The sequence below is a fragment of the Pangasianodon hypophthalmus genome, chromosome 29, assembly GCF_027358585.1.
Source record: "Pangasianodon hypophthalmus isolate fPanHyp1 chromosome 29, fPanHyp1.pri, whole genome shotgun sequence".
NCBI lineage: Eukaryota > Metazoa > Chordata > Actinopteri > Siluriformes > Pangasiidae > Pangasianodon > Pangasianodon hypophthalmus.
In genome coordinates, this window is record NC_069738.1 from 1645132 (window position 1) to 1667142 (window position 22011).

General features: G+C 41.9%; 1 protein-coding gene across 1 annotated transcript; it reads right to left on the reverse strand.

Moving 5' to 3' along the window:
* Positions 1-5827: 5827 nt before the first annotated feature.
* Positions 5828-21851, reverse strand: LOC113524072 (NACHT, LRR and PYD domains-containing protein 3). Its single transcript, XM_034301738.2, has 13 exons — positions 21772-21851; positions 20528-20660; positions 20156-20272; positions 19617-19733; positions 16090-16137; positions 14066-15847; positions 12551-12745; positions 11392-11565; positions 10746-10919; positions 9276-9449; positions 7978-8151; positions 6663-6836; positions 5828-6301 (listed from the first exon to the last, which is right to left on the reverse strand). The coding sequence occupies exons 2-13, from the start codon at positions 20599-20601 to the stop codon at positions 6295-6297; spliced, it is 3210 nt and encodes a 1069-aa protein (XP_034157629.2). The 5' UTR covers positions 20602-20660; positions 21772-21851; the 3' UTR covers positions 5828-6294.
* Between the last annotated feature and the right edge of the window lie 160 nt (positions 21852-22011).

Here is a 22011-nt window from a genome sequence, read left to right on the forward strand (position 1 = left end):
TAGACACGTATGCCAGTTTTGTTTCGCCCAGTTTGCAGCGAACATTATTTTAACCTAAGTAAATGTTTAGTAAAGGTTTCTTTCTTTGTTGATAATGTTCAGGGAATGATGAGGGGAAAAGGTGCATCACACAGACCGGCTTTAAAGACTCAGATGAGGACCACTGTCCTTCTGCTGAAAGCGTGTGGAGTAGAGTCCATTGCTCTGACCATGGGATCTATCTTTCCATCTCTGCATTTGTCAAGAGGACTTTCTTGGGACAGCCTTTTTCTCAGTGAGGTTGGAATTTTGTCAGGCCCTAAGCCTCAAAGGCTGGGTCAGGAGTCTTTTGAGAATTGATATTTATTCCCCTGCAGCCTAGTCATCAGAATGAAAGAAAGAGTTTTGACCTGCTCCTGTTACACTGAGAGCTCCTGCAACAGACACAAAACTTCATCTCTAACATCATTAATTTTAGCTGAGCCACTCTTTCACCTGAACCACATCTGGCACTAGACCATTCATCCACCTGTCATATCCACCTCAAATAATTCCCTGCCAGACTGACAGAGGGCACCCTTACTCATATTTAGAATGTCATCTTTGTTTTATCCTCTGATTTGTTTTGTTTGTGCACACATAAATAGTATTCCTCCCGATTAGTTTCACCCCGTAAGTTCTGTCTGTTCTCTCCTTAGTTGCTTGGCATTTGTGTCATGGCAAAAATGGAGGCAGATTCAGTAGCGAGTAAACTGAGGCTTTGGGGGACGATTGGAAGTCTTACAACTGGCACAGACCGAGCAAGCCAAAACAAACTCCCGAATGTCACGAGCCATCAATGGCCACCAGAACCGTTGTTTGACCAAAAAGGCAGTACGACTAATCCCTGGATGACAAGCGACCTTAGAGCAGTGGCACCAGCGGATGACGTCAGACCTTAACCTCTCCGGCAAAAATAACCGACCCAGTGGGCACCCGGACGGAGGCGTTACCCCTTGTAAGGCCGTGCGGACCTTAGACTCAATCTCCCAAGTGATGGTGGAGACCACAAGTCTCTCTGGTAAAATAAGCTCGGGAGTAGTCTGCCAATCGGAACCATCAAAAACGCGGGACAAGGTATCGGGCTTGACATTCTTAGAGCCCGGACGAGATGGAAAAAACGAAACGACCGAAAAAAAGAGCCCACCGAGCCTGCCTGGAGTTAAGACGTTTGGCCGATCTGATATAGTCAAGGTTCTTATGATCAGTCCAGATGATAAAAGGCACCCCCGAACCTTCCAACCAATGACGCCACTCCTCCAAGGCAAACTTAATCGCCAACAGCTCTCTATTACCAATGTCATAATTCTGTTCGGCGAGAGACAGGCGATGAGAAAAAAAAGGCGCACAGATGCATCTTGCCGTCTGCGGAGGAGCGCTGGGACAGAACCGCACCCACCCCCACCTCCGAAGCATCGACCTCCACCACAAACTGACGCAACGGATCAGGGGCAATAAGAATAGGGGCCGAAACAAAGCGGCTCTTGAGGTTGGTAAAAGCAGCATGGGCTGCGCTCGACCAGCTAAACGCCATCTTGGTGGAGGTCAAGGCGGTCAGAGGGGCGGCGAGTTGGCTGAAGTTGCGAATGAAACGCCGGTAAAAATTGGCGAACCCCAGAAACCTCTGCAGGGCCTTGCGAGAGCCAGGGACTGGCCAATCCACCACAGCCTTGATCTTATCGCGATCCATGCGCACCCCTCCAGACGACATGATGAACCCCAGGAACGGAACGGACTGTGCATGAAAAACGCATTTCTCCGCCTTGACAAAAAGCCCATTCTCGAGCAGACGAAGGAGCACTCGCCTGAGGGGCTGAACATGTTCCTGGAGAGAGGAGAAAAAAATCAATATGTCATCCAGGTAGACATATATGAACTGATCAACCATATCTCTCAGCACGTCATTAACGAGTGCCTGAAAAACCGCCGGCGCATTAGACAGCCCGAAACGCATAACCAGGTATTCAAAATGCCCCCTAGGGGTATTAAGGGAGGTTTTCCACTCATCCCCCTCCCTTATGCGAACCAGATGATAGGCGTTGCGCAGGTCAAGTTTAGTGAAAAAAGACGCTCCCTGCAACCGCTCAAAAGCTGAAGACATCAGCGGCAAGGGGTAAGTGTTCCTTACCGTGATGCTGTTCAGCCCCCGGTAATCAATACACGGCCGCAGAGAACCGTCCTTCTTGCCCACAAAAAAGAACCCAGCCCCTGCGGGAGAAGAGGAAGGACGGATGAGCCCGGCTGCCAAAGAATCAGAAATATATTTCTCCATGGCCTCCCTTTCTGGGACAGAAAGCGAGTATAACTTGCCTTTAGGCGGAGACTTACCTGGCAATAAGTCTATGGCACAGTCATAGGGACGGTGTGGCGCGAGAGAAGCAGCCCGAGACTTACTGAACACTCCCTTCAGGTCCATGTACTCCTTAGGCACGTTAGATAGGTCCACCGACTCCTTCTGGAAAACAGAACTAGACACAGACGAACAGGCAGACACAAGACAATTAGCATGACAATATTCGCTCCATGATAAGACTGGAACGCCAATTAATGTGAGGGTTATGGAGCGAGAGCCAGGGGTGACCTAAGACAACAGGAGCGAGCGGGGAGTCGGCGAGAAGGAAGCATATCTCCTCCGAGTGATTCCCCGACGTGATGAGTGTTAACAGGCCGGTGGTGTGTGTGATTTTGGAGAGAGTTTGGCCATTGAGTGCACTGACGGAGATGGACTGGTTAAGCATAGACACCGGCAGGTGAAGTTAGAGGGCGAACTGAATGTCCATAAAATTACCTTCCGCTCCAGAGTCCAAAAGGGCTTGACCAGGGTGAAGTGTGCTTCCCTGCTGCAGCCGTACCGGAAGGAGCGTTGTGGAAGAGGCTTTACCCGCCGCTATTCCACCCGACAGTAACCTCTGATCTACGGTCGGGCGGTGGCTTTTACCGGACAGCCCGAGGCAATGTGTCCCGCCCCTCTGCAATAAAGGCACAATCCTCTGGTCCGACGGCGATCCCTCTCCTCCCGGGACAGTCGGGCCCTGCCCACCTGCATGGGCTCTGGATCGTGCGCAGGGCTGACCGCATCGCTGGAGAGGGAAACCGGGAGATCCACGGCAACCGGAACTGCGCGTCGTAGCCCCCGCTGTTCCTGCTGCTGTAGGTGTGCGTCCACCTTAATGGCCAGGGCGATAAGCCCGTCCAGGGACGTTGGGAGCTCTAGCATGAATATCTCCCTCTGGATGCGGTCTGCCAACCCATGCAGGAACATATCCCACTGCGCCTCCTCGTTCCAATTACACTCAGCCGCCAGGGTGCGGAACTCGATAGAGTAATCCGAAACCGGAAGATAGCCCTGACGTAAGTCGGCCAGCTTCCGAGCTGCCTCGCGTCCCGTCACGGCCCGATCAAAAACCCTCCTCATCTCCTCGGTGAGTGTCTGGAACGAGGCACGGCACGGGTGTTGGTTTTCCCATACCGCTGTCCCCCACAATGCCGCCTTCCCCGACAGTAAGGTCAGCAATAGCGCCACCTTGGATCGCTCGGTGGAGAAGGTCTGGGGCTGGAGAGAAAAAAAAAACGAGCATTTGGTGAGAAAGGCACAGCAGAGCCGTGGCTCACCAGAGTATGGGGTGGGAGGTGGTAGGCGTGGCTCGGGTTGAGGAGTAAGCGGCGATTGAGGGGTTAAATCTTGAGGAGCTGGCGCAGTGGGTGATGTCACCGGTCCGGTTCTGAGTAGTTGCACTTGGGCAGTGAGCTCGGACACCTGCGCCACCAAAGCCTGTACCGCACGACCCGTGGCGACCATCTGTTCCTCCTGCCTGTCGAGACGTGCGGCCGTGTCCGAGAGAAAACTGTTGACTCCGGCGGCACTCGCTGAATCCATAATATTGGTCAGTTCGTTCTGTCACGGCAAAAACGGAGGCGGATTCAGTAGTGAGTAAACTGAGGCTTTAATGAGGTTGCAGACACAGAACAAGCAGAACGGACAGTCCCAGGAAGCCAGCTGGACACAGTAATCCTCCCAAGTTCAAGGCACGCAGCACAAACGCTGAGGTATAAATAGAGCCGGTAATGAGTGGCAGCTCAAAGCAATGACTAATTAACCGTAGTACAGGAAATGGCCAGAAGGGGCCGGTGAACCCATGAACCGTGACAATTTGATTTTCTTGAGAAGTCTGTATTGCTTTGATGGTCTTCCTGTTGTAGCCTTGTCTTGATTTTGGTTATTGTTTTGCAAGTTTTTGGTTCTTGTCTTGACTGTGTTTGTATTGCATTTGTATTCTGCATTTGCATCTGACTGAATTGTTACAACCCCAAGCTCCCTTCTGACCTTTTACTCTGGACTTCATCCTTTAATCTTCATACCTGTTTATGGCTAGCATGGTCTTGCTGGGCTGTGGTGCTTGGATCATCTCTGACTCCAAACCAGGGTCTAGTTGAGTGTGTGGTGTTGGCATCTAAACAGAGAAATGCATCCAATCTAAGTGGGAGGAACGTCATCATGCAGCAAAACAATGATCCAAAAGAGGACTTAATCAGGGGGAAAAAGTGGAAGGTTTTAGACTGGCCAAGTCAATCACCAGACCTTAACCCAACTGAGCAGCATTTCACCTCCTGAAGAGGAGACTGAAGGGAGAACAACCCCCCCCCCCTCCCCCCCCAAAAAAAAACAAACAACTGAAAGAAGCTGTGCTACAAGCTTGGAAACGCATCACAAAAGAAGAATATAACAGTTTGGTGATGTCAGTGGGTCACCTGCTTGATGCAGTTATTGCAAGCAAGAGATATGCAACCAAATATTTTCAACTGAAACTTGCGGATCAGATCAGTTTGTGATTCACATCAAAGCCACATAAAATGCGCTTTGGCCTGATTTTCCTGCTTGCTGTAAGCCTTTATTGTTTATATACACATTTATTCAAATATTCTGTTCCTCAGAATTAGAAAATAGGAGCAGTTTAACTGAAAAGGAAACCTCAGTAGGCATCACGTGCAGGCCACGCTTCAGACAAGTGTTTCTTTAATGTCGCTCACTGATTTACGTCAGGATGGATCCCAAAAAAGCAGCCACCATTTTACCTGCTGCTTTATACTCCTTTGGGAATTGAACAAGGAAGAACGGACCACTTCAAGAAGAGCTGCGCGAGTGTCCGCTGTTTTTATAGACTCACACTGTCAGGGCACAGCCTCAAACTCAGGTCAGAGGCTCTCAGTGAGCCACAGGAGAGGGGATGAACCCAAGTGCAGAGACAAACTCGACATTAAAAGACATTAAAAGCAAACAGAACAAGGCAAAAAAAAAAAACAAGAAACAAAGTTTATATACAAAGTTCAGTCAATAAATACAAAAATCCGTGATTTAAATCCACGATGCAAAAGTTCTCTTCAAAAAAAGATAAAACAGCAGAAATAGGTCCTCAACAAAAAAGGGGAAAAGATTTCACGAAAGGGTTACAGAGATGACAGACAAAAACAACAGAATAACTTACTCAAGACATGAAGGGCTGGCTTAAAGGGCTTCAAGTGAGAAAAAATGGAAAGTCTGGTGAGAAACTGTTTATAGCTGCTGCAGTTATAGCTGTTTATAGTGATCCCAGGAACAAACTTGATTTGTGAATGTTACTTTAAAAAAACTTAAATGTAAGTATAAAGACATCAATATCTTAATCAATTAAAATTTTTAATAATTGGCCATTGTTGTCATGGAAGTAGGATAAAACACTTAGGGATGTGCTCTGATAGGAAAATAATCAACTTTTGGGGTTGAAATAGATTCTTCCTTACTCAAAATTGAAATGATGTAAGCAAAAACAACTCTTATTTTTTGTTTATTCAATTCAAATATAGAAAGAATCAGAAAGCATTCACATTCAGAAAACACTGTATATTCTCTGCGCCTCAGTCTCTTTAAAAGACAGATGATTATCAGATAAACATTCGGAGTGAATGAGGTGTTGAATGTGCAGGAGGGTCTCTGTGTCTCCAGGGGTTGATTGTGACACTCAGTAACTTCAGGATCACACACACTGAGGTGTTCTGATCAACACTGAGTCTCCATTCCAGCTGTTCTGAGTTCAGTCCTAATGTCTGCATCCTGTACAGTCTCAGTGTAGAATTGTGTGCAGTCTGATTCACCGTGCAAGATGAACACACACTTCTCACTTCTGAGTCTATTTAATGTGTTAGAACTAAATGACTGATGTGTCTGTAAACATGTTCTCTATTCTCCAACGCGGAAATGCAGGAACACCGGAGTTTTCATCAGGCCCACACAGATGTTCATCACCAACTGAATATAAAAGAAAAAAAATTAATCTTGTAAAAAGCATCATCTTGTTCAGAAAAAGCAGCAGCAGGAACTGAGAGACAGCAGGGTGTCACAAGAAGACGAGATGTTCATTTACAATCACTCTCATGCACTAAACCGTGACATTTTGTAGACTCTGTCTGACTCGCTGTCTTCTGCCTTCATACATATTTCAAATCAACTCACTTTACTGAACGAGAAACAGCATTAAAACCAATTCTCAGAAATATTCTGATTCAATAAAATGTAGCAAAATCTTCCAAAACTGGTTTTAATTCTTACTGTGGCAATCTGACATTTACTGCAACTAAAGAGAAATGTACAGAATAAAGTCATTACTCACTCCACTTCCTCTAGTTTGTAATGTTCATCATCCTGAAGTGCAGAGAGCAGCTTCCTTCCTGAGTCTCCAGTTTTATTCCCCTTCATCTCCAGTTCTCTCAGGTGTGAGGGGTTTGATCTCAGAGCAGAAGCCAGAGCAGCACAGCCTTCATCTGAGATACCACAACCACACATCCTGCAGAGACACAATGACACAATCTTCACTCTCCAAGTTCTAGTTCTAGCTCAAGATGCAACAGAAAGGGAAGGCGACACAGCTGGGTAAACTAAAGCAGACATTTATTAGCACAAAAAAACTGGGATAACAGAATCAAAACTTCAGTAATCAATGATATCAGTCAGTCACGAACGCAAATGTATGAATATGAAGTGTGTGAATTCAAAAGGACAAAATAAACCGTAACTAAAACTAAAATGACGAAATGGCAAAACTGCCTTAGCAGCAGCCCTGACTAGTGGAAGCAGTGCGGTTAAATCAGCCACCGCAACAAGGCTCAGGGTCGCACAAGCCACGCCCCAATCACATCAACCACCCTTAAAAGAGAAAAAAGAATAGAAAACACACAGATACAGCACTAACTGGGTCATAACAATGAACATTTACATTTTGTAATTCTCCATAAAACCTTTGTTGGTCAGAGAAAAACTGATTGTAGAAAAGGAATAGAATAGTGTGTCTGTGTGTGTGTATTAGTGAGTATGCACTGTGATCTCCTCTCATACACACCTATTGATCCAGTTCTCTACTTTAGCTGTGTTACTATATGAATGGATTTGAGTCAGTGGGTTTACTCAGACACTCTTTATGTCAAAATGTGGAATAATACAAGACCATTTTAGGACCTTGGTGAAAGAACTACTGAGGAAAACTGCATGGTTTAATAGTGCTTGTCCATTGGGCTGCTTCTGTAACACAGATCTGGCAACCCTCACAGCAGCTAGAAGGAGACCTACTGAAAAGATATTCACTAACAAAATAAACCTTATTTCAACTGAGTCTTACAGTTTTTGCTCCTTTTTATTTCTTTTCCCACCTTATCAGTCCTGTAGCATTAATGTTTTAATTCTATTTTGAGATCATTTCCACTTCATTGCTGCTTTTAAGCCCCACAGCTCAAACACAGTGCATTTAGTTTTTGTGGCCCAGGTGCATTTTGTGTGATTAGATCCAGCTTTAGTAGGTTTCTTTAGTAGGTTCAGACACGTGCATCATGACCCTAAAACCTCTGCTTCAGTATATTACTCAGTCTCCATTCTAGTAGAGAATGTGTCTTACTGAGGAGCAGGTCATGTGACTCTCAGAGAAATGATCTTACCTCAGTGTCTCCAGTTTGCAGTGAGGATTCTCCAGTACAGCAGAGAGACGCTTCACTCCTGAGTCTCCTAGATTATTCTCAGACAGATGCAGTTCTCTCAGGTGTGAGGGGTTTGATCTCAGAGCTGAAGCCAGAGCAGCACAGCCTTCATCTGAAATACCACATTTAAACAACCTGCAGAGAGACACAAGGACACACTCTTCACTCTCTCAGTTTAGGAAGACAGAAATGATTTTCATTTATTTTCTCTTTTAGAATAGAATGATGGTGTAGACATCAAGCCCCAAAATTCGTCAGCAACTGGGAAATTGGTGCTAAAACCATGTAGTAAAGGGCTTACTGTCAATCCTTTCTCCCCTATTACTGACATGCTGACATAAAAGACCTTTATAACACTGAAAATTATTCAAATAGTATCTTCACAATAAGAACATATCAAACAAAACTAGGTTTAAACTTCTTTTTCTCCTCCTGGATAAACTTGTCTCTGTGCTCAGTCTGTAGCTAGCTGCCTAGCAGCTTTCATTCATAAACAGAGAAATGCATGATCCTGATTGGTTAATTCTGTCTCCCATTATAGCAGCTGGTAGCCAATAAACTGTCATTAAACAAAATAAGTGATGTGTTTATTTCATCTGGTGGTATGATAAAGGATTATTAATATATTAATTGTTTTTTATTAGTTATTTATTTATTATCATTAGTTAATCCTATTCTCGCTGTCCTAGTGTTACATCAGACTTTCACCATATATGTATTTCCTTTCCTGTTAATCGTTTATGATAATTCATGTTAATTTTATCTTTACTTGACCAATAAGCATGAAGTCCTTTGTCTACATGTAATCAATCATGAAACACTAACCCTGTGCAGTAAACTATTTAACTGCATGTAACAGCTTGGTCTGTGGAGTTCTTCTCCCTTTGTGGACCTTTTATAAACTTCAATATTATGCAGTTTGATTGTACAAAATTTAATTTACTAATTACTTTATTTTCTCATGATTAACTCCTAAAATACTTGGATGAAAAGGAGTGTTGCCATGGCAATACTGACAGCGGCAGCCATAGTCCTGTGGGCAGTGTGTGTGATTAGTTACAGCTTTAATAAATCTTGCAGTAATTTCAGACATTCTCGATACACGCATCAAGACATGTTTTGCGCTGCAGCTTCTCCCTTATGTACATTGTGCAGTAAAAAGATTGATAATAAATGTAAAACCTCTGCTTCAGTCTCACTATTAGAGAATATGTCTTACTGAGGAGCAGGTCATGTGACTCTCAGAGAGATGATCTTACCTCAGTATCTCCAGTTTGCAGTGAGGATTCTCCAGTACAGCAGAGAGACGCTTCACTCCTGAGTCTCCTAGATTATTATTAGACAGATGCAGGTCTCTCAGGTGTGAGGGGTTTGATCTCAGAGCTGAAGTCAGAGCAGCACAGCCTTCATTTGAGGTACCACAACACTGCAACCTGCAGAAAGACACAAGGACACACTCTTCATCAACTTTAAAATGGTTTTATTATTTAGAACAGGGGTGTTGTGGGCTGATGTGGGTGCAGGTTTTCATTCCAGTCAAGAAGGAGCCACACCTGACCCCACCTGTTTAATCAGTAGATCTTGGATTTCAGTAAACTCAGGTGTGGTTTCTGCTTAGTTGGAATGAAAACCTGCACCCACACTGACCCGTTTCCGGATAAGACTGGACACCCCTGTTTTAGAATTACTCAAGCATTTAGTATCACATGTTTATTCTAATTCAGAAAGTAATTAAAACATTTATTAAATACTGAGTGTTATATTTAGTTTCTGTTGTGTGTGATATTAAGCTATCCGCAGCTGAATGAAGAACAGCAGACCATGAACTTTAATCGGAATGGGGTGGGGGGTGGAATATGGGGGGGGGAACAGAGAGAGAGAGAGAGAGCGAATACAGCATATGATTCTCTACTAGAGAATAAACTTGTTTCTCTATAGCCTCTGTAGTGCATTTATATAAGAATATATACAGTATTTATAGTACATGGCAGGTCAGGGCTCTGTGTAGGTCACTAGAGTTCCTACACAACAACCTTAACAAACCATGTAGTTATGCAGCTCACTTTGTGTATTGGGAAATGTCATGGTGGAACAGGTTTAGGCTACGACCCTGGCTAACTTTAGCTGAACTCCACTCGCCACTGTAGGTTCTGGTGGTGGAACTTTGGGTAATAAGGACGGGCTCAACAAGTTAAAAAAAAAAAATCATCCCAGTGTTATTGAACTCTACCTCAAGACCTAATCTAGACACAAAGACACACTCTTCACTCTCTCATTTTACAAACATCCCATTTTGTGAGTCTTAAAATTTTTGGTAGTCAGTGAAAGAGTGATTTTAGAAGAGGACTCTATTTAGAAATGGTTAGAACGCTGGGTATAAAGTTAATATTCTTAACATTCTTAAGAGCGAGTGTTATCCTATAAATAAATTCGTGTTACCACTGTTTTCAGACTGTGTGTGTGTGTGTGTGTGTGTGTGTGTGTGTTGGGTGAGCATGCCCTGTAATCTCCTCTCATACACACCTATTGATCCTGTTCTCTACTTTAGTTCTGTGTTACTATATGAGTGTATTTGAGTAAAAGAATTGTTGCTGTTGCTTGCAACAATTATTGTAAGCTTTTTTTTACCTCTTCTGTCCTATGGCATTAACTTTTTATTTTAGTTTCCAAATTCTATTCCTTTTTATTATTTCCACCATTTCACTGCTGCTTCAGTCTGATGATCTTACCTCAGTGTCTCCAGTTTGCAGTGAGGATTCTCCAGAACAGCAGAGAGATGCTTCACTCCTGAGTCTCCTAGATTATTCTGAGACAGATTCAGGTCTCTCAGGTGTGAGGGGTTTGATATCAGAGCTGAAGCCAGAACAGCACAGCCTTCATCTGAGACTTCACAACCACACAACCTGCAAGGAGACACAATGACACACTCTTCACTCTCTCAGTTTATGAACATTTATATTTTGTGAGTCTTAAAACTTCTGGCTCGTCAGTGAAATAGTGGTTCTAGAAGAAGAATTTATTACAAAATAGTGTGTGTGTGTGTGTGTGTGTGTGCATACATTAGATGAATCATATCTGTGTATTAAAGCATGCAGTAGTGAGCATGCACTGTGATCTCCTCTCATACACACCTATTGATCCTGTTCTCTACTTTAGCTCTCTATTACTGTATGAATGGATTTGAGTCAGTGGGTTTACTCAGACACTCTTTATGACAAAATGTAGAAGACCATTTTAGGACCTTAGTGAAAGAACTATTGAGGAAAACTGCATGGTTAATACTGCCTCATTGCAGATGCATCAAGAGCCTAAAACGTCTATTAGAGAATGTGTCTTACTGAGGAGGTCATGTGACTCTCAGAAAGATGATCTTACCTCAGTGTCTCCACTTTACAGAGAGGATTCTCCAGTACAGCAGAGAGACACTTCATTCCTGAGTCTCCTAGATTATTATTAGATAGTTCCAGGTCTCTCAGGTGTGAGGGGTTTGATTTCAGAGCTGAAGCCAGAGCAGCACAGCCTTCATCTGAGACATCACAACACTGCAACCTGCAGAAATACAATGATACACTCTCTATCAACAGATCTCAGTTTAATTATTATTTTTAAAATGACATGAGGATTTAATATCAACTGTTTATTCTAATTAACAATTTATTTAAAAATGATAGTACTGGGTGTTATATTTAGTTTTTCTTATCTGTTGTGTATGATATTAAACTATCATCTAACAGAGAACAGCAGACTGACCATGAACCTGTGAATACAGAAGAAACACTCTGACAATCTTATCACCAAACAGCATGACTGACTGTCTCTTACACACTGCAGTGATTCTCGCATTGGACTGTCTCCCTTCTCTTGAACAATTACAAGGTATAAGTAAAGCTGCAAGCAGCATTTTTGGGGGCCAAGCACCCAGACTCTGTGAGCCGCACAATCACAGACGTACTACAATTGTTGCATAAGCAATCACAGAAAGCAGAGCCATAACTTTAGGCAAAGGGATTCAAGAATGATTTGTAGTTTCACACATTTGCCATTGCCTGTTATGAGAGAATGATTTTGTATATCAAACTTCCTTTGATATATTTTGTTTAGACAGGTCTCAAGATGATGTGAGCCAAATTTGGTAAGGTTTGCAGGAGGAGCAGCAAAATGGCAGTTAGATGGAAGCATTTTTTAGCATGTTATTGTTACTTTTGACCAGTAGGTGGCACTGAAATGTCATTTGTTGCATAGCCTCAGGTTATAACGTTAGGGTGTCTACACACCTTCAGTGCTTGGCCCCCTAATTAGCACTGACCAAAACATTATTGAGAGTTATTGACATTAAGAGTACTATAGGTGCAAAAGTATTGTTGGTTTAATTTAATAATAATCAGTCAGGTTTTGCAGAACTTATCCCTGTATAACTGTATTTTTAATGCACATGTATCTAATTGTAAGTACATTCAATTATTCCTCTAATGCATAGGTGAATCTGAGGAGAAATAATTATCAAGTTGTGACTCAAGTTGTCAGATGATCTTACCTCAGTGTCTCCACTTTACAGAGAGGATTCTCCAGTACAGCAGAAAGCCGCTTCATGCCTGAGTCTCCTAGATTACTCTTGGACAGATGCATTGTATTCACAGTCAGATGCAGTTCTCTCAGATTGGAGGTTTCTGATCTGAGCACTGAGTCCAGAGCCGTCCAACTTCTCCATTTAATTGTATCACATCTGATACTGAAGCAAATAAAATAATTCATAAAACAAAGGAAATAACAGAGCAGAAAGTAAAGGTCTATACACTTCAGAATTCCTCCTGCTACGGCAGACATACATGCCCATGCAATAACACTGCCTCCAATATGTTTGACAGATGATGTGGTATGCTTTGGATCATGAGCCATACTCTTCTCTTCCCATCATTCAAGTTAACCTTGTGGTACTTTTTAGAGGTTTTTTTGTCTAATCTGGCTTTCCTGTTCTTGAATCTTACCAGTGGTTTGCATCTTGAGGTAAACCACCTGTGTTTACATTCATGAAGGCGTCTCTTGAATGTAGACCTTGACAGTAATACTCCTACCTCCTCCAGAGTGTTCTTGACTTGGCTAGATGTTGTGAAGGGGTTTTTATTCACCAAGAAAAGAATTCTGCGATCATCCACTATAGTTGTCTTCCGTGGTCTTCCAGGCCTTTTGGTGTTGCTGAGCTCGCCAATGCATTCCTTCTTTTTAAGAATGTATCAAATTGTTGATTTGGCCACTCCTAAAGTTTCTGCTATATCTCTGATAGGTCTGTTTTGTTTTTTCAGCCCAATGATGGCAACTTCAGCTACCAAATGCAAAGTCAACACTTGAAATCATCTCCAGACCTTTTATCTCCTTAATTTGTCATGAAATAATGAGGAAACAGGCAACATCTGGCCATGAAACTGCTTATCAGTCAATTGTCCAATTACTTTTGAGCCTGTGAAAATAGATGGACTCTGTAAAAATGGCTGTAATTCCTAAACAGTTAATGCAATGTTTTTGTTAGACCCCATGAATTAAAGCTGAAAGTTTACACTTCTATCCCATCTTGATTGCTTCATTTCAAATCCATTGTGGTGGTGTACAGAGACAAAATTACAAAAATTGTCTCACTGTCCAAATACTTATGGACCTGACTGTAATGTGGACAGATGCAAAGAAAAAAACCTGTTCAAAATATAAAGGGAAAATAAAGTATTGTACATATGAATATTACACTGATAATGTTTACATAAATTCAAGAAACATAAAAAGTCATAACTGAGACATAAATGTTTTCTTCTCAAATGAAAGCAAATGGCTTCCACTTATTTTATACCTGCCATTCAGTCATATTCATTTGCTCATGCAATCATTATTCCCTAAGTCATTTGCTGACTTGGTCTGATTACACTGTCTGTGCTACATTTATCTGTTCTCATTAACACCAACCCTGTATGACCTCAAGGGTCAAAACATCACAAACTGCATGTTTGTAAAAGTTTCTTTCTAACACTGTAACAGTATAACAGTTATATTCAGCTCTACTTACATTGCTTTTCTGGATTCTGCAACCACAGGCATCACCTTCACAAGAATCCAATCTGATACGTTGTCTGTATTTGTATATTTACTCAGGTCAAATTCTTCCAGCTCCTGCGCTGATGTCAGTAACACAAACACCAGAGCAGACCACTGTGAAGGAGAGAGTTCACTTTGTTTTCCAGACTTCAGGTAGTGTTGGATTTCCTCCACTAGAGAATTGTCACCCAGTTCATTCAGACAGTGGAACAGATTGATGGACTTCTCTGTAGGAAGGTCTCTACTGATCTCCTTCTTAATGTACTGAACTGTTTCTTCTTTGCTCTGGGAGCTACTTCCTGTCTGTGTTACAAAGTGATGTAAGAGTTTCTGATTGGACTCCAGCGAGAGACCCAGAAGAAAGCGAAGGAAAAGATCCAGATGTCCTGTCTGACTTTGTAAGGCCTGATCTACAGCACTCTTGTGGACATCTGAGATTGTAATTTCTTTCATTTCCAGTTTTGAAGACTGACTCTGATCTAGAACATTTCTCTTTTCCATCATGAATGTCAGATCCACATACAAAGCTGCGAGATGCTCCTGAACACTCAGATGAACAAAGCAGTACACTTTACTCTGGTGAAGCCCAAACTCCTCTCTGAAGATCTGTGTACACACACCAGAGTACACTGCTGCTTCTTTCACATCAATGCCACACTCTTTCAGGTCTTCCTTGTAGAAGATCAGGTTGCCTTTCTTCAGCTGCTGAAAAGCCAATTGTCCCAGTTTCAGAACCATTTCTTCATAACTCTCCTGCTTCTTTGAGTACTTTTCTCTTATGAAGTTTGTCTGAATGATGAGGAAGTGTGTGTACATTTGAGTCAGAGTCTTGGGGATCTCTTCACTCTCTGCTTCACCCAACATTCTCTCTAGAACAGTGGCTGAAATCCAGCAGAAGACTGGGATGTGGCACATGATGTAGAGGCTTCTTAATGACTTCAGGTGTGTGATGATGTTATTGGCCAGGTTCTGATCACTGATCCTCTTCCTGAAGTACTCCTCCTTCTGTGGGTCATTGAACCCTCTTATCTCTGTGACTTGATCGACACACTCAGAGGGGATTTGATCAGCTGCTGCTGGTCGGGAGGTGATCCAGATGAGAGCAGAGGGAAGCAGATTCCCTTTGATCAGGTTTATCAGCAGCACATGGACTGATGCTGATTCAGTTACATCACACACTCTCACTGTGTTCTGGAAATCTAGAGGGAAACGACACTCATCCATTCCATCAAAAATAAACAGAACTTTTTCTAAACTAGAAATGTCCATTTCTTTTGTCTCCTTAAAATAGACATGAAGGAGCTCCATCAGACTCAGTTTTTGGTCCTTGATCAAATTTAGCTCTCTGAAAGGAAGTGGAAATATGAGGTGGACGTCCTGATTTGCTTTCCCTTCAGCCCAGTCCAGAATGAACTTCTGCACAGAGACTGTTTTTCCGATGCCAGGGACGCCCTTTGTCAGAACGTTCCTGATGGGGTTGTCTTCTTCAGATAAGGGCTTAAAGATGTCATTGCACTTGATTGGTGTTTCCTCTGTTGTTTTTCTCCTGGATGCTGCCTCGATCTGTCTCACCTCATGTTCATTATTGACATCTTCACTGTCTCCCTCTGTGATGTAGAGCTCTGTGTAGATCTCATTCAGGAGTGTTCGGTTTCCCTGCTTTATTATCACTCCATTCAAACACTTAAACGTCTTCAACAGATTTATTTTGAGGTTCTTCTGGCATGTATTTATAGCAGGTTCTGGGTCATTTCTTTGATACGTATGGTGAATTAGGAAGACACGGGGAGACACAGGTCACATTATTAGAGTTTAAGATCATGTTTTGGTTACCATACATTCTCAATATAATACATTTTATTTATAAAGCACTATGTATTTGCCTTGTCTTATTCTACTGTATGTTTTCCTGTAATCTAATCAATCCTTATGAACTGACAGGTTTATAATACCAGCATGTCAGTGTCACAGTCATGGTGTTGGTTTTGATCTTACCCTTTATCTGTCATGACGTTTATTCTGTCTTCTGACTTCTGCTGATCACTATGAACAAAAATAGTAGCTGTTAAAGATGATAATTTTCATGACATAAATATACTTACTTACTTAACCTTTTATTGTCCCTAGCAATGGAATACACCACATACAATGACAAGCAAATACAAATACACCAATTATACATCAAACATATGATAAATATTAAAAGAAAGGACCACAAAAAACCATCACAACAACCTAAAGAACTATCTTTTCCTATTTGAGTTAAGCAAAAAACCATTAAATCCATTTGTTTTAGCTAAAGGGACCTTATACAAAGACCCTGAAGGCAAAGTCTGGAATGCATCATGAAGGGGATGAGCTGTGTCATAGATAATGTAGTTTGCCTTCCTAAGAGAATCTACAGCAAGGCCTGCGGAGACACAAGGCGCATGTGGCAGGGCATCCAGGCCATCACCAACTACAGGACAACACCGCCTGCCTGTGACAGTGATGCTTCCCTTCAGATGTGCTAAACAATTTCTACGCTTGGTTCAAGGTGCAGAATGACGTGATGGCGAGGAATACCACCCCTCCTCCCAATGACCAAGTGCTGTGTCAACCTACAGAAGGCTGCTGGACAAGACAACATTCCTGGCAAAATGCTCAGAGGAGACCAGCAGACCAGATGTTTTCATCTTCAACACCTCTCTGAGCAGCGCCGTGGTTCCAACGTGTTTCAAGGCCACCACCATTGTCCCCCTGCTGAAGAAGTCATCAGTGTCCTGCCTCAATGACTACCATCCTGTTGCACTCACACCCATCATCATGAAGTGCTTCGAGAGGCTCATTATGAGGCATATCAAGACCCTGCTGCCCCCTCACTGGACCCCCTGAAATTTGCTTACTGTCCCAACCGCTCAACAGATGACGCCATCACCATCACCCTCCATCTGGCCCTCACCCACCTGGACAATAAAGACACTTATGTTCGAATGCTGTTCATAGACTTCAGTTCAGCATTCAACACAACCATTCCTCAGCACCTGATTGGAAAGCTGAACCTGCTGGGCCTGAACACCTCCCTCTGCAACTGGATCCTGGACTTCCTGACTGGGAGACCTCAGTCAGTCCGGATCGGGAACAGCATCTCCAACACCACCACACTGAGCACTGGGGCCCCACAGGGCTGTGTGCTCAGCCCACTGCTGTTCACTCTGCTGACTCACAACTGTATAGCAATGCACAGCTCGAACCACATCATCCAGTTCGCCAATGACACGTCCGTGGTGGGTCTCATCAGCAAGAACGACGAGTCAGCATACAGAGAGGAGGTGCAGCGGCTAACAGACTGGTGCAGAGCCAACAACTTGTCTCTGAAAGTGGACAAAACTAAAGAGATGGTTGTTGACTTCAGGAGAGCAAGGAGCGACCACTCTGCGATGAACATCAGCAGCTCCTCCATAGAGATCGTCAAGAGCACTAAATTCTTTGGTGTTCACCTGGCGGAGAACCTCACCTGGTCCCTCAACACCAGCTCCATAACCAAGAAAGACCAGCAGCATCTCTACTTTGTGAGAGGACTGAGGAAAGCCCATCTCCCACCCCCCATCCTCACAGTGTACTACAGAGGGACTATCGAGAGTAAGATAGTCCTGAGCAGCTGCATCACTGCCTGGTTTGGGAATTGCACTGTCTCGGATGACAAGACCCTGCAGCGGATAGTGAGGACAGCTGAGAAGATCATCGGGGTCTCTCTTCCCTCCATCACAGACATGTACACCACATGCTGCATCCGCAAAGCCACCAGCATTGTGGACGACCCCACACACCCCTCACACACACTCAACTGAATACCATCCCACCCTCTTTGCAATTTTTGCACATTTCTGTATTCACTACCTGCATTTTTGCTGCTACAGTATTTATAACATACTGTATATAATTTTTTGTCATTACTATACTCTCTCCCTGGCTGCTACCCCAATAACTGTTATGTCCATATATGGTATAAGCTTATCTGCTGAATACTAGGTCATAGTATGCTATGTTTACATTTACAGCAACTTACTATATTGTTATTCTTTTGCACTGCTGTTATATCTGATTCACTTTCTTAGTATAACTGTGTACTGGTCGGCGCTGCACTGTCTCTTACTGTGCCTGTTGACCTGTTTTAGTAGTTATTGTACTGTCTTGTGCTGTTTGCACATGTAGAAATGTACAGTCTCTTGTAGCTCTGTGTTGTTTTATGTAGCACCTGGGTTCTGGAGGAACGCTGTTTCATTTCACTGTGTACTAACTACCTGTACATGGTTGAAATGACAATAAAGCCACTTGACTTGACTTGACTTAAGTACCTGCTTAGTAGAAAAATCTGACAACCCAGGCAGTTTCCCTGTATGTAAGTATTTCCTTGTAAGTATTTACAACCATCACCAGTGCAGTGCAAACCAATGAAAATGTCAACAAAAAAAAAGATTAAATATAAGCCCTATAAAAACAGTCATCAATGTCCTGTCAATATGGAATTTATCTAATTTCCTCAGACAAAAGAGACTTTGCTGACTTATCTTGCAGTCTATCTGTGTTCATTTCAAAATTTAATTTATTATCAATTATAGTGCCTAAATACTTATAACTTTCCACTAATTCAATAGATTGGTCTTCAGCAAAAGTACTTGAGGTAGCTATATAGTTATGCAGAAATTAGATGCACATATCTTTAGTTTTACCAACATTCACTCCCGACACCACTTTACAGAATAGTCAAGGACAGGGCTGTGATCCCTCTCCTCACCAACCAACACTCATCCCCACCGTGTCGTTAGCAAACTTCAGAATGTACCGATTCTCAAATTGACTGCGACACTCGTCAGTGTAAAGGACGTAGAGGAGAGATATATAAATATGGTCTGAACTTCACCCTTAATTGCTTCTACACTAATTCTTTATAAGTGCATTACAGAGAACACGGTGCTAAATACAATGTCACCAATCAAGAACACTGAGGATCTGGAGAAAAAAATCTGCCCTGGTTTTCATTCTAGGTATTTTACACTGAGTTTTTGTTGTTTGTATTTTCCTCATTTATGGCCATTAGGGATGTAACTGAATACAAATATTCGTAACGGAGGACAGGGGCATACTGGGTAATACTGACACCAGTCCATCACACATAGGGGCAACTCAGCATAGCCAATCCACCTACTGGAATGTTTTTTGGGAGGTGGGAAAGAACCAGCAAATCCACAGGAAATCAACACAGACACAGGGTGAACATGTGAAACTCCACACGGACATTAACCTGAGCTCAGGATCGAAACTGGGGCTGTGCATTTCTCGCCTTAACATTTGTTTACACATCACATGTAAACATTTTGACCTGAACAATATTTACACTACTCTAAAGATTCGAAAGTACTATAGTGTTACTAAAAACTGAATAAAGTATAATACTATATCATAATTATCTACATTTCTGCTAACGACTGTGTATCCCAACTTTTCCCTCAGCAGTGGATTTAACAGTGAGGAGACGTTACCTGTGTACAGAAGAGGAGCCTCTATCTTTAAATTTCACAGGAAGATCCATTGAATCATCACTCTTCATGGAGACACAGCTGGGTGTTGGTGAATCTGATCTCTTTACCTGGATTTCACTGCACAAGACAGACATAAGGCAGTGATTTATACAGTCTTTATTACTGGCATGAATTATTTTATTAGCCCTTACTATTATTTTATTGTCATATCGAGTGATTCTGACCCTGTTTTCAACCTCTGGGCTTTTCTACTCTTTTATTTGGTAATTTCCTGTAATAATATCTATTATTATTATTATTATTATTATTATTATCAAATGTATTTGCTTCCATATTACCTATATGATACTGTGAAACACTGATCTATATAAATATTGCCATTAGTTCCATTAGTAAAATATTTAGTGAAAATGTTGTAGCATTATTAATACCTGGTTAAAGTATAACATAAACTGATAAAGATCAAAATGCCACTAATGACTCTGGACTGGATAAAGCAATGTGAATCTCAGTGAGGAGCAGTGAAGAGGAGACGTTACCTGTGTACAGATGAGGACCCTCTATCTTTAAAGATCCAAAGATGATCAATAGATGCATCACTCTTCATGGAGACACAGCTGGGTGTTGGTGAGTCTGATCTCTTCATGTGGAGTTTACTGCATTATACATTATAGACAGTCCTTTAGTGATTTATACACACTCTTTACAGTTTTTTACACACCTCTTAATTTAATGATGACCTAATTTTACAATAAACAGAGTCTAGCATTTGTTTCATGCTAAGTAGTGACTACTAGCTTCCATTCAAAGTAGAAACCTTGGTCAAGTTGTTCCTTTCATTTGTACTCATTAAATATTTTAGATATGATCAGTTAATAACTAAAATACAAGGGGTAGGATAAGGATGTTACCTCTTTTTAGAGGGCGGGACTCCATTATCTGTGTCCAGATCTGAGGTCTCCATCTTTGAATATTGGTCAAACATTCAGACATACAGCTGCGTCCTGAAGTGTCTGATCTCTTCTGCTGGAATGGATTAAACTCCTAGAAAATACAAAAACAAACGTGCAGTTTGCAATCAGGACAGCCGATTCTAGACCCTATTAACCTCTACGTAAATCAATTTAAACCTCTCACACTGTTAAACTACTATGCTAGCTAACAGTGCATACTTCCTGAGGTATACTGTACAACATGCGTATGCGCGCACACACACACACACACACACACGTCATCATTTCCTTCTGCATTCAGCTGCAGAAGTGTTTCTATTTCCTCATTGCACATCATACATTCTTACTGAACGAAGAGTTTTGTTTCGATTAAAAATGTATGGGTTAAAATCAAGGGCATGTGTTTTCAGCTGAATTAATAATTAAATTAATTAATTAATTAAGTGAAGTTAAGTTAATTAATTAAGTCAGTCAGTAATTAGGTAAGGCTACTGATAGCCTTTCCAACAAAGTGCATGCACACACCTGAGTCTCGGTCAACTCTACAAAAGGAAAAAACTACATAAAGAAATTACAGTTTGAAAAAATCTTATTAGGTCAAAAACCATACATCTCTCTCTCTCTCTCTCTCTCTCTCCCTAACTTAAAGTGAACTTAACATGTGTGTGTGTGTGTGTGATAGATTTTAAATGATTTCATTTTGAGGGTTATGGAAGCGTTGTTTTTAATATTTCTTGTTTTGTGTTGCCTGTAAGGTGTAGTGTTATAGTGTTATGAAATGAAGTGTTTCAGGAAAGTTTTCTGAGTTCATCCTGTTTGTGTTTCTCAGACAGTCATACTGATCTGCTGGTCTGTTCATATCCTGAGGGTCATGTAGGGTTTTATACTCCTCATATTATCTCTGTTATGAGACACTAATAAACAGGAAATGACATGCAGGAAATAAGAGTTTTAAACAGACACTGGGCAGCAGTCACACCATGCTGAATTAAATATATATTTTAAAACACATTATGTTAGTTCCACACTGGTAAAGCTGAACAGCCCAAAGGTTGTGAATGTTTAATTCATGAGAAATAGAGGAGAGAAAGTGGAATATCTTGTACACATTGAATAAAACCAAGCTTTACGAACTTTATATCAATTATATACTAATCTTTTATATATATAAAAAAGTAGATTCTATTAAAGAAATTACTCACGTTTAGTTAACAGTCATTGAAGATGGCGTCCAGGCTGAGGAACAAAACCTTTCACTTTCTGCAGAAGGATTCATTGTGAGTCGTTCTGGAAAGAGTCGACTCTTTGAACTGGTTCTTTTAGCTGAACACTGGGAGCCAAATCTGGCTCATGCCTGTAAGTGAAGTAAGAAGTAATGTGTTTAGACACTGACCAAATATTTGTATTTTACTTATTGTTTGACTGAATAAATGAGATTTAGT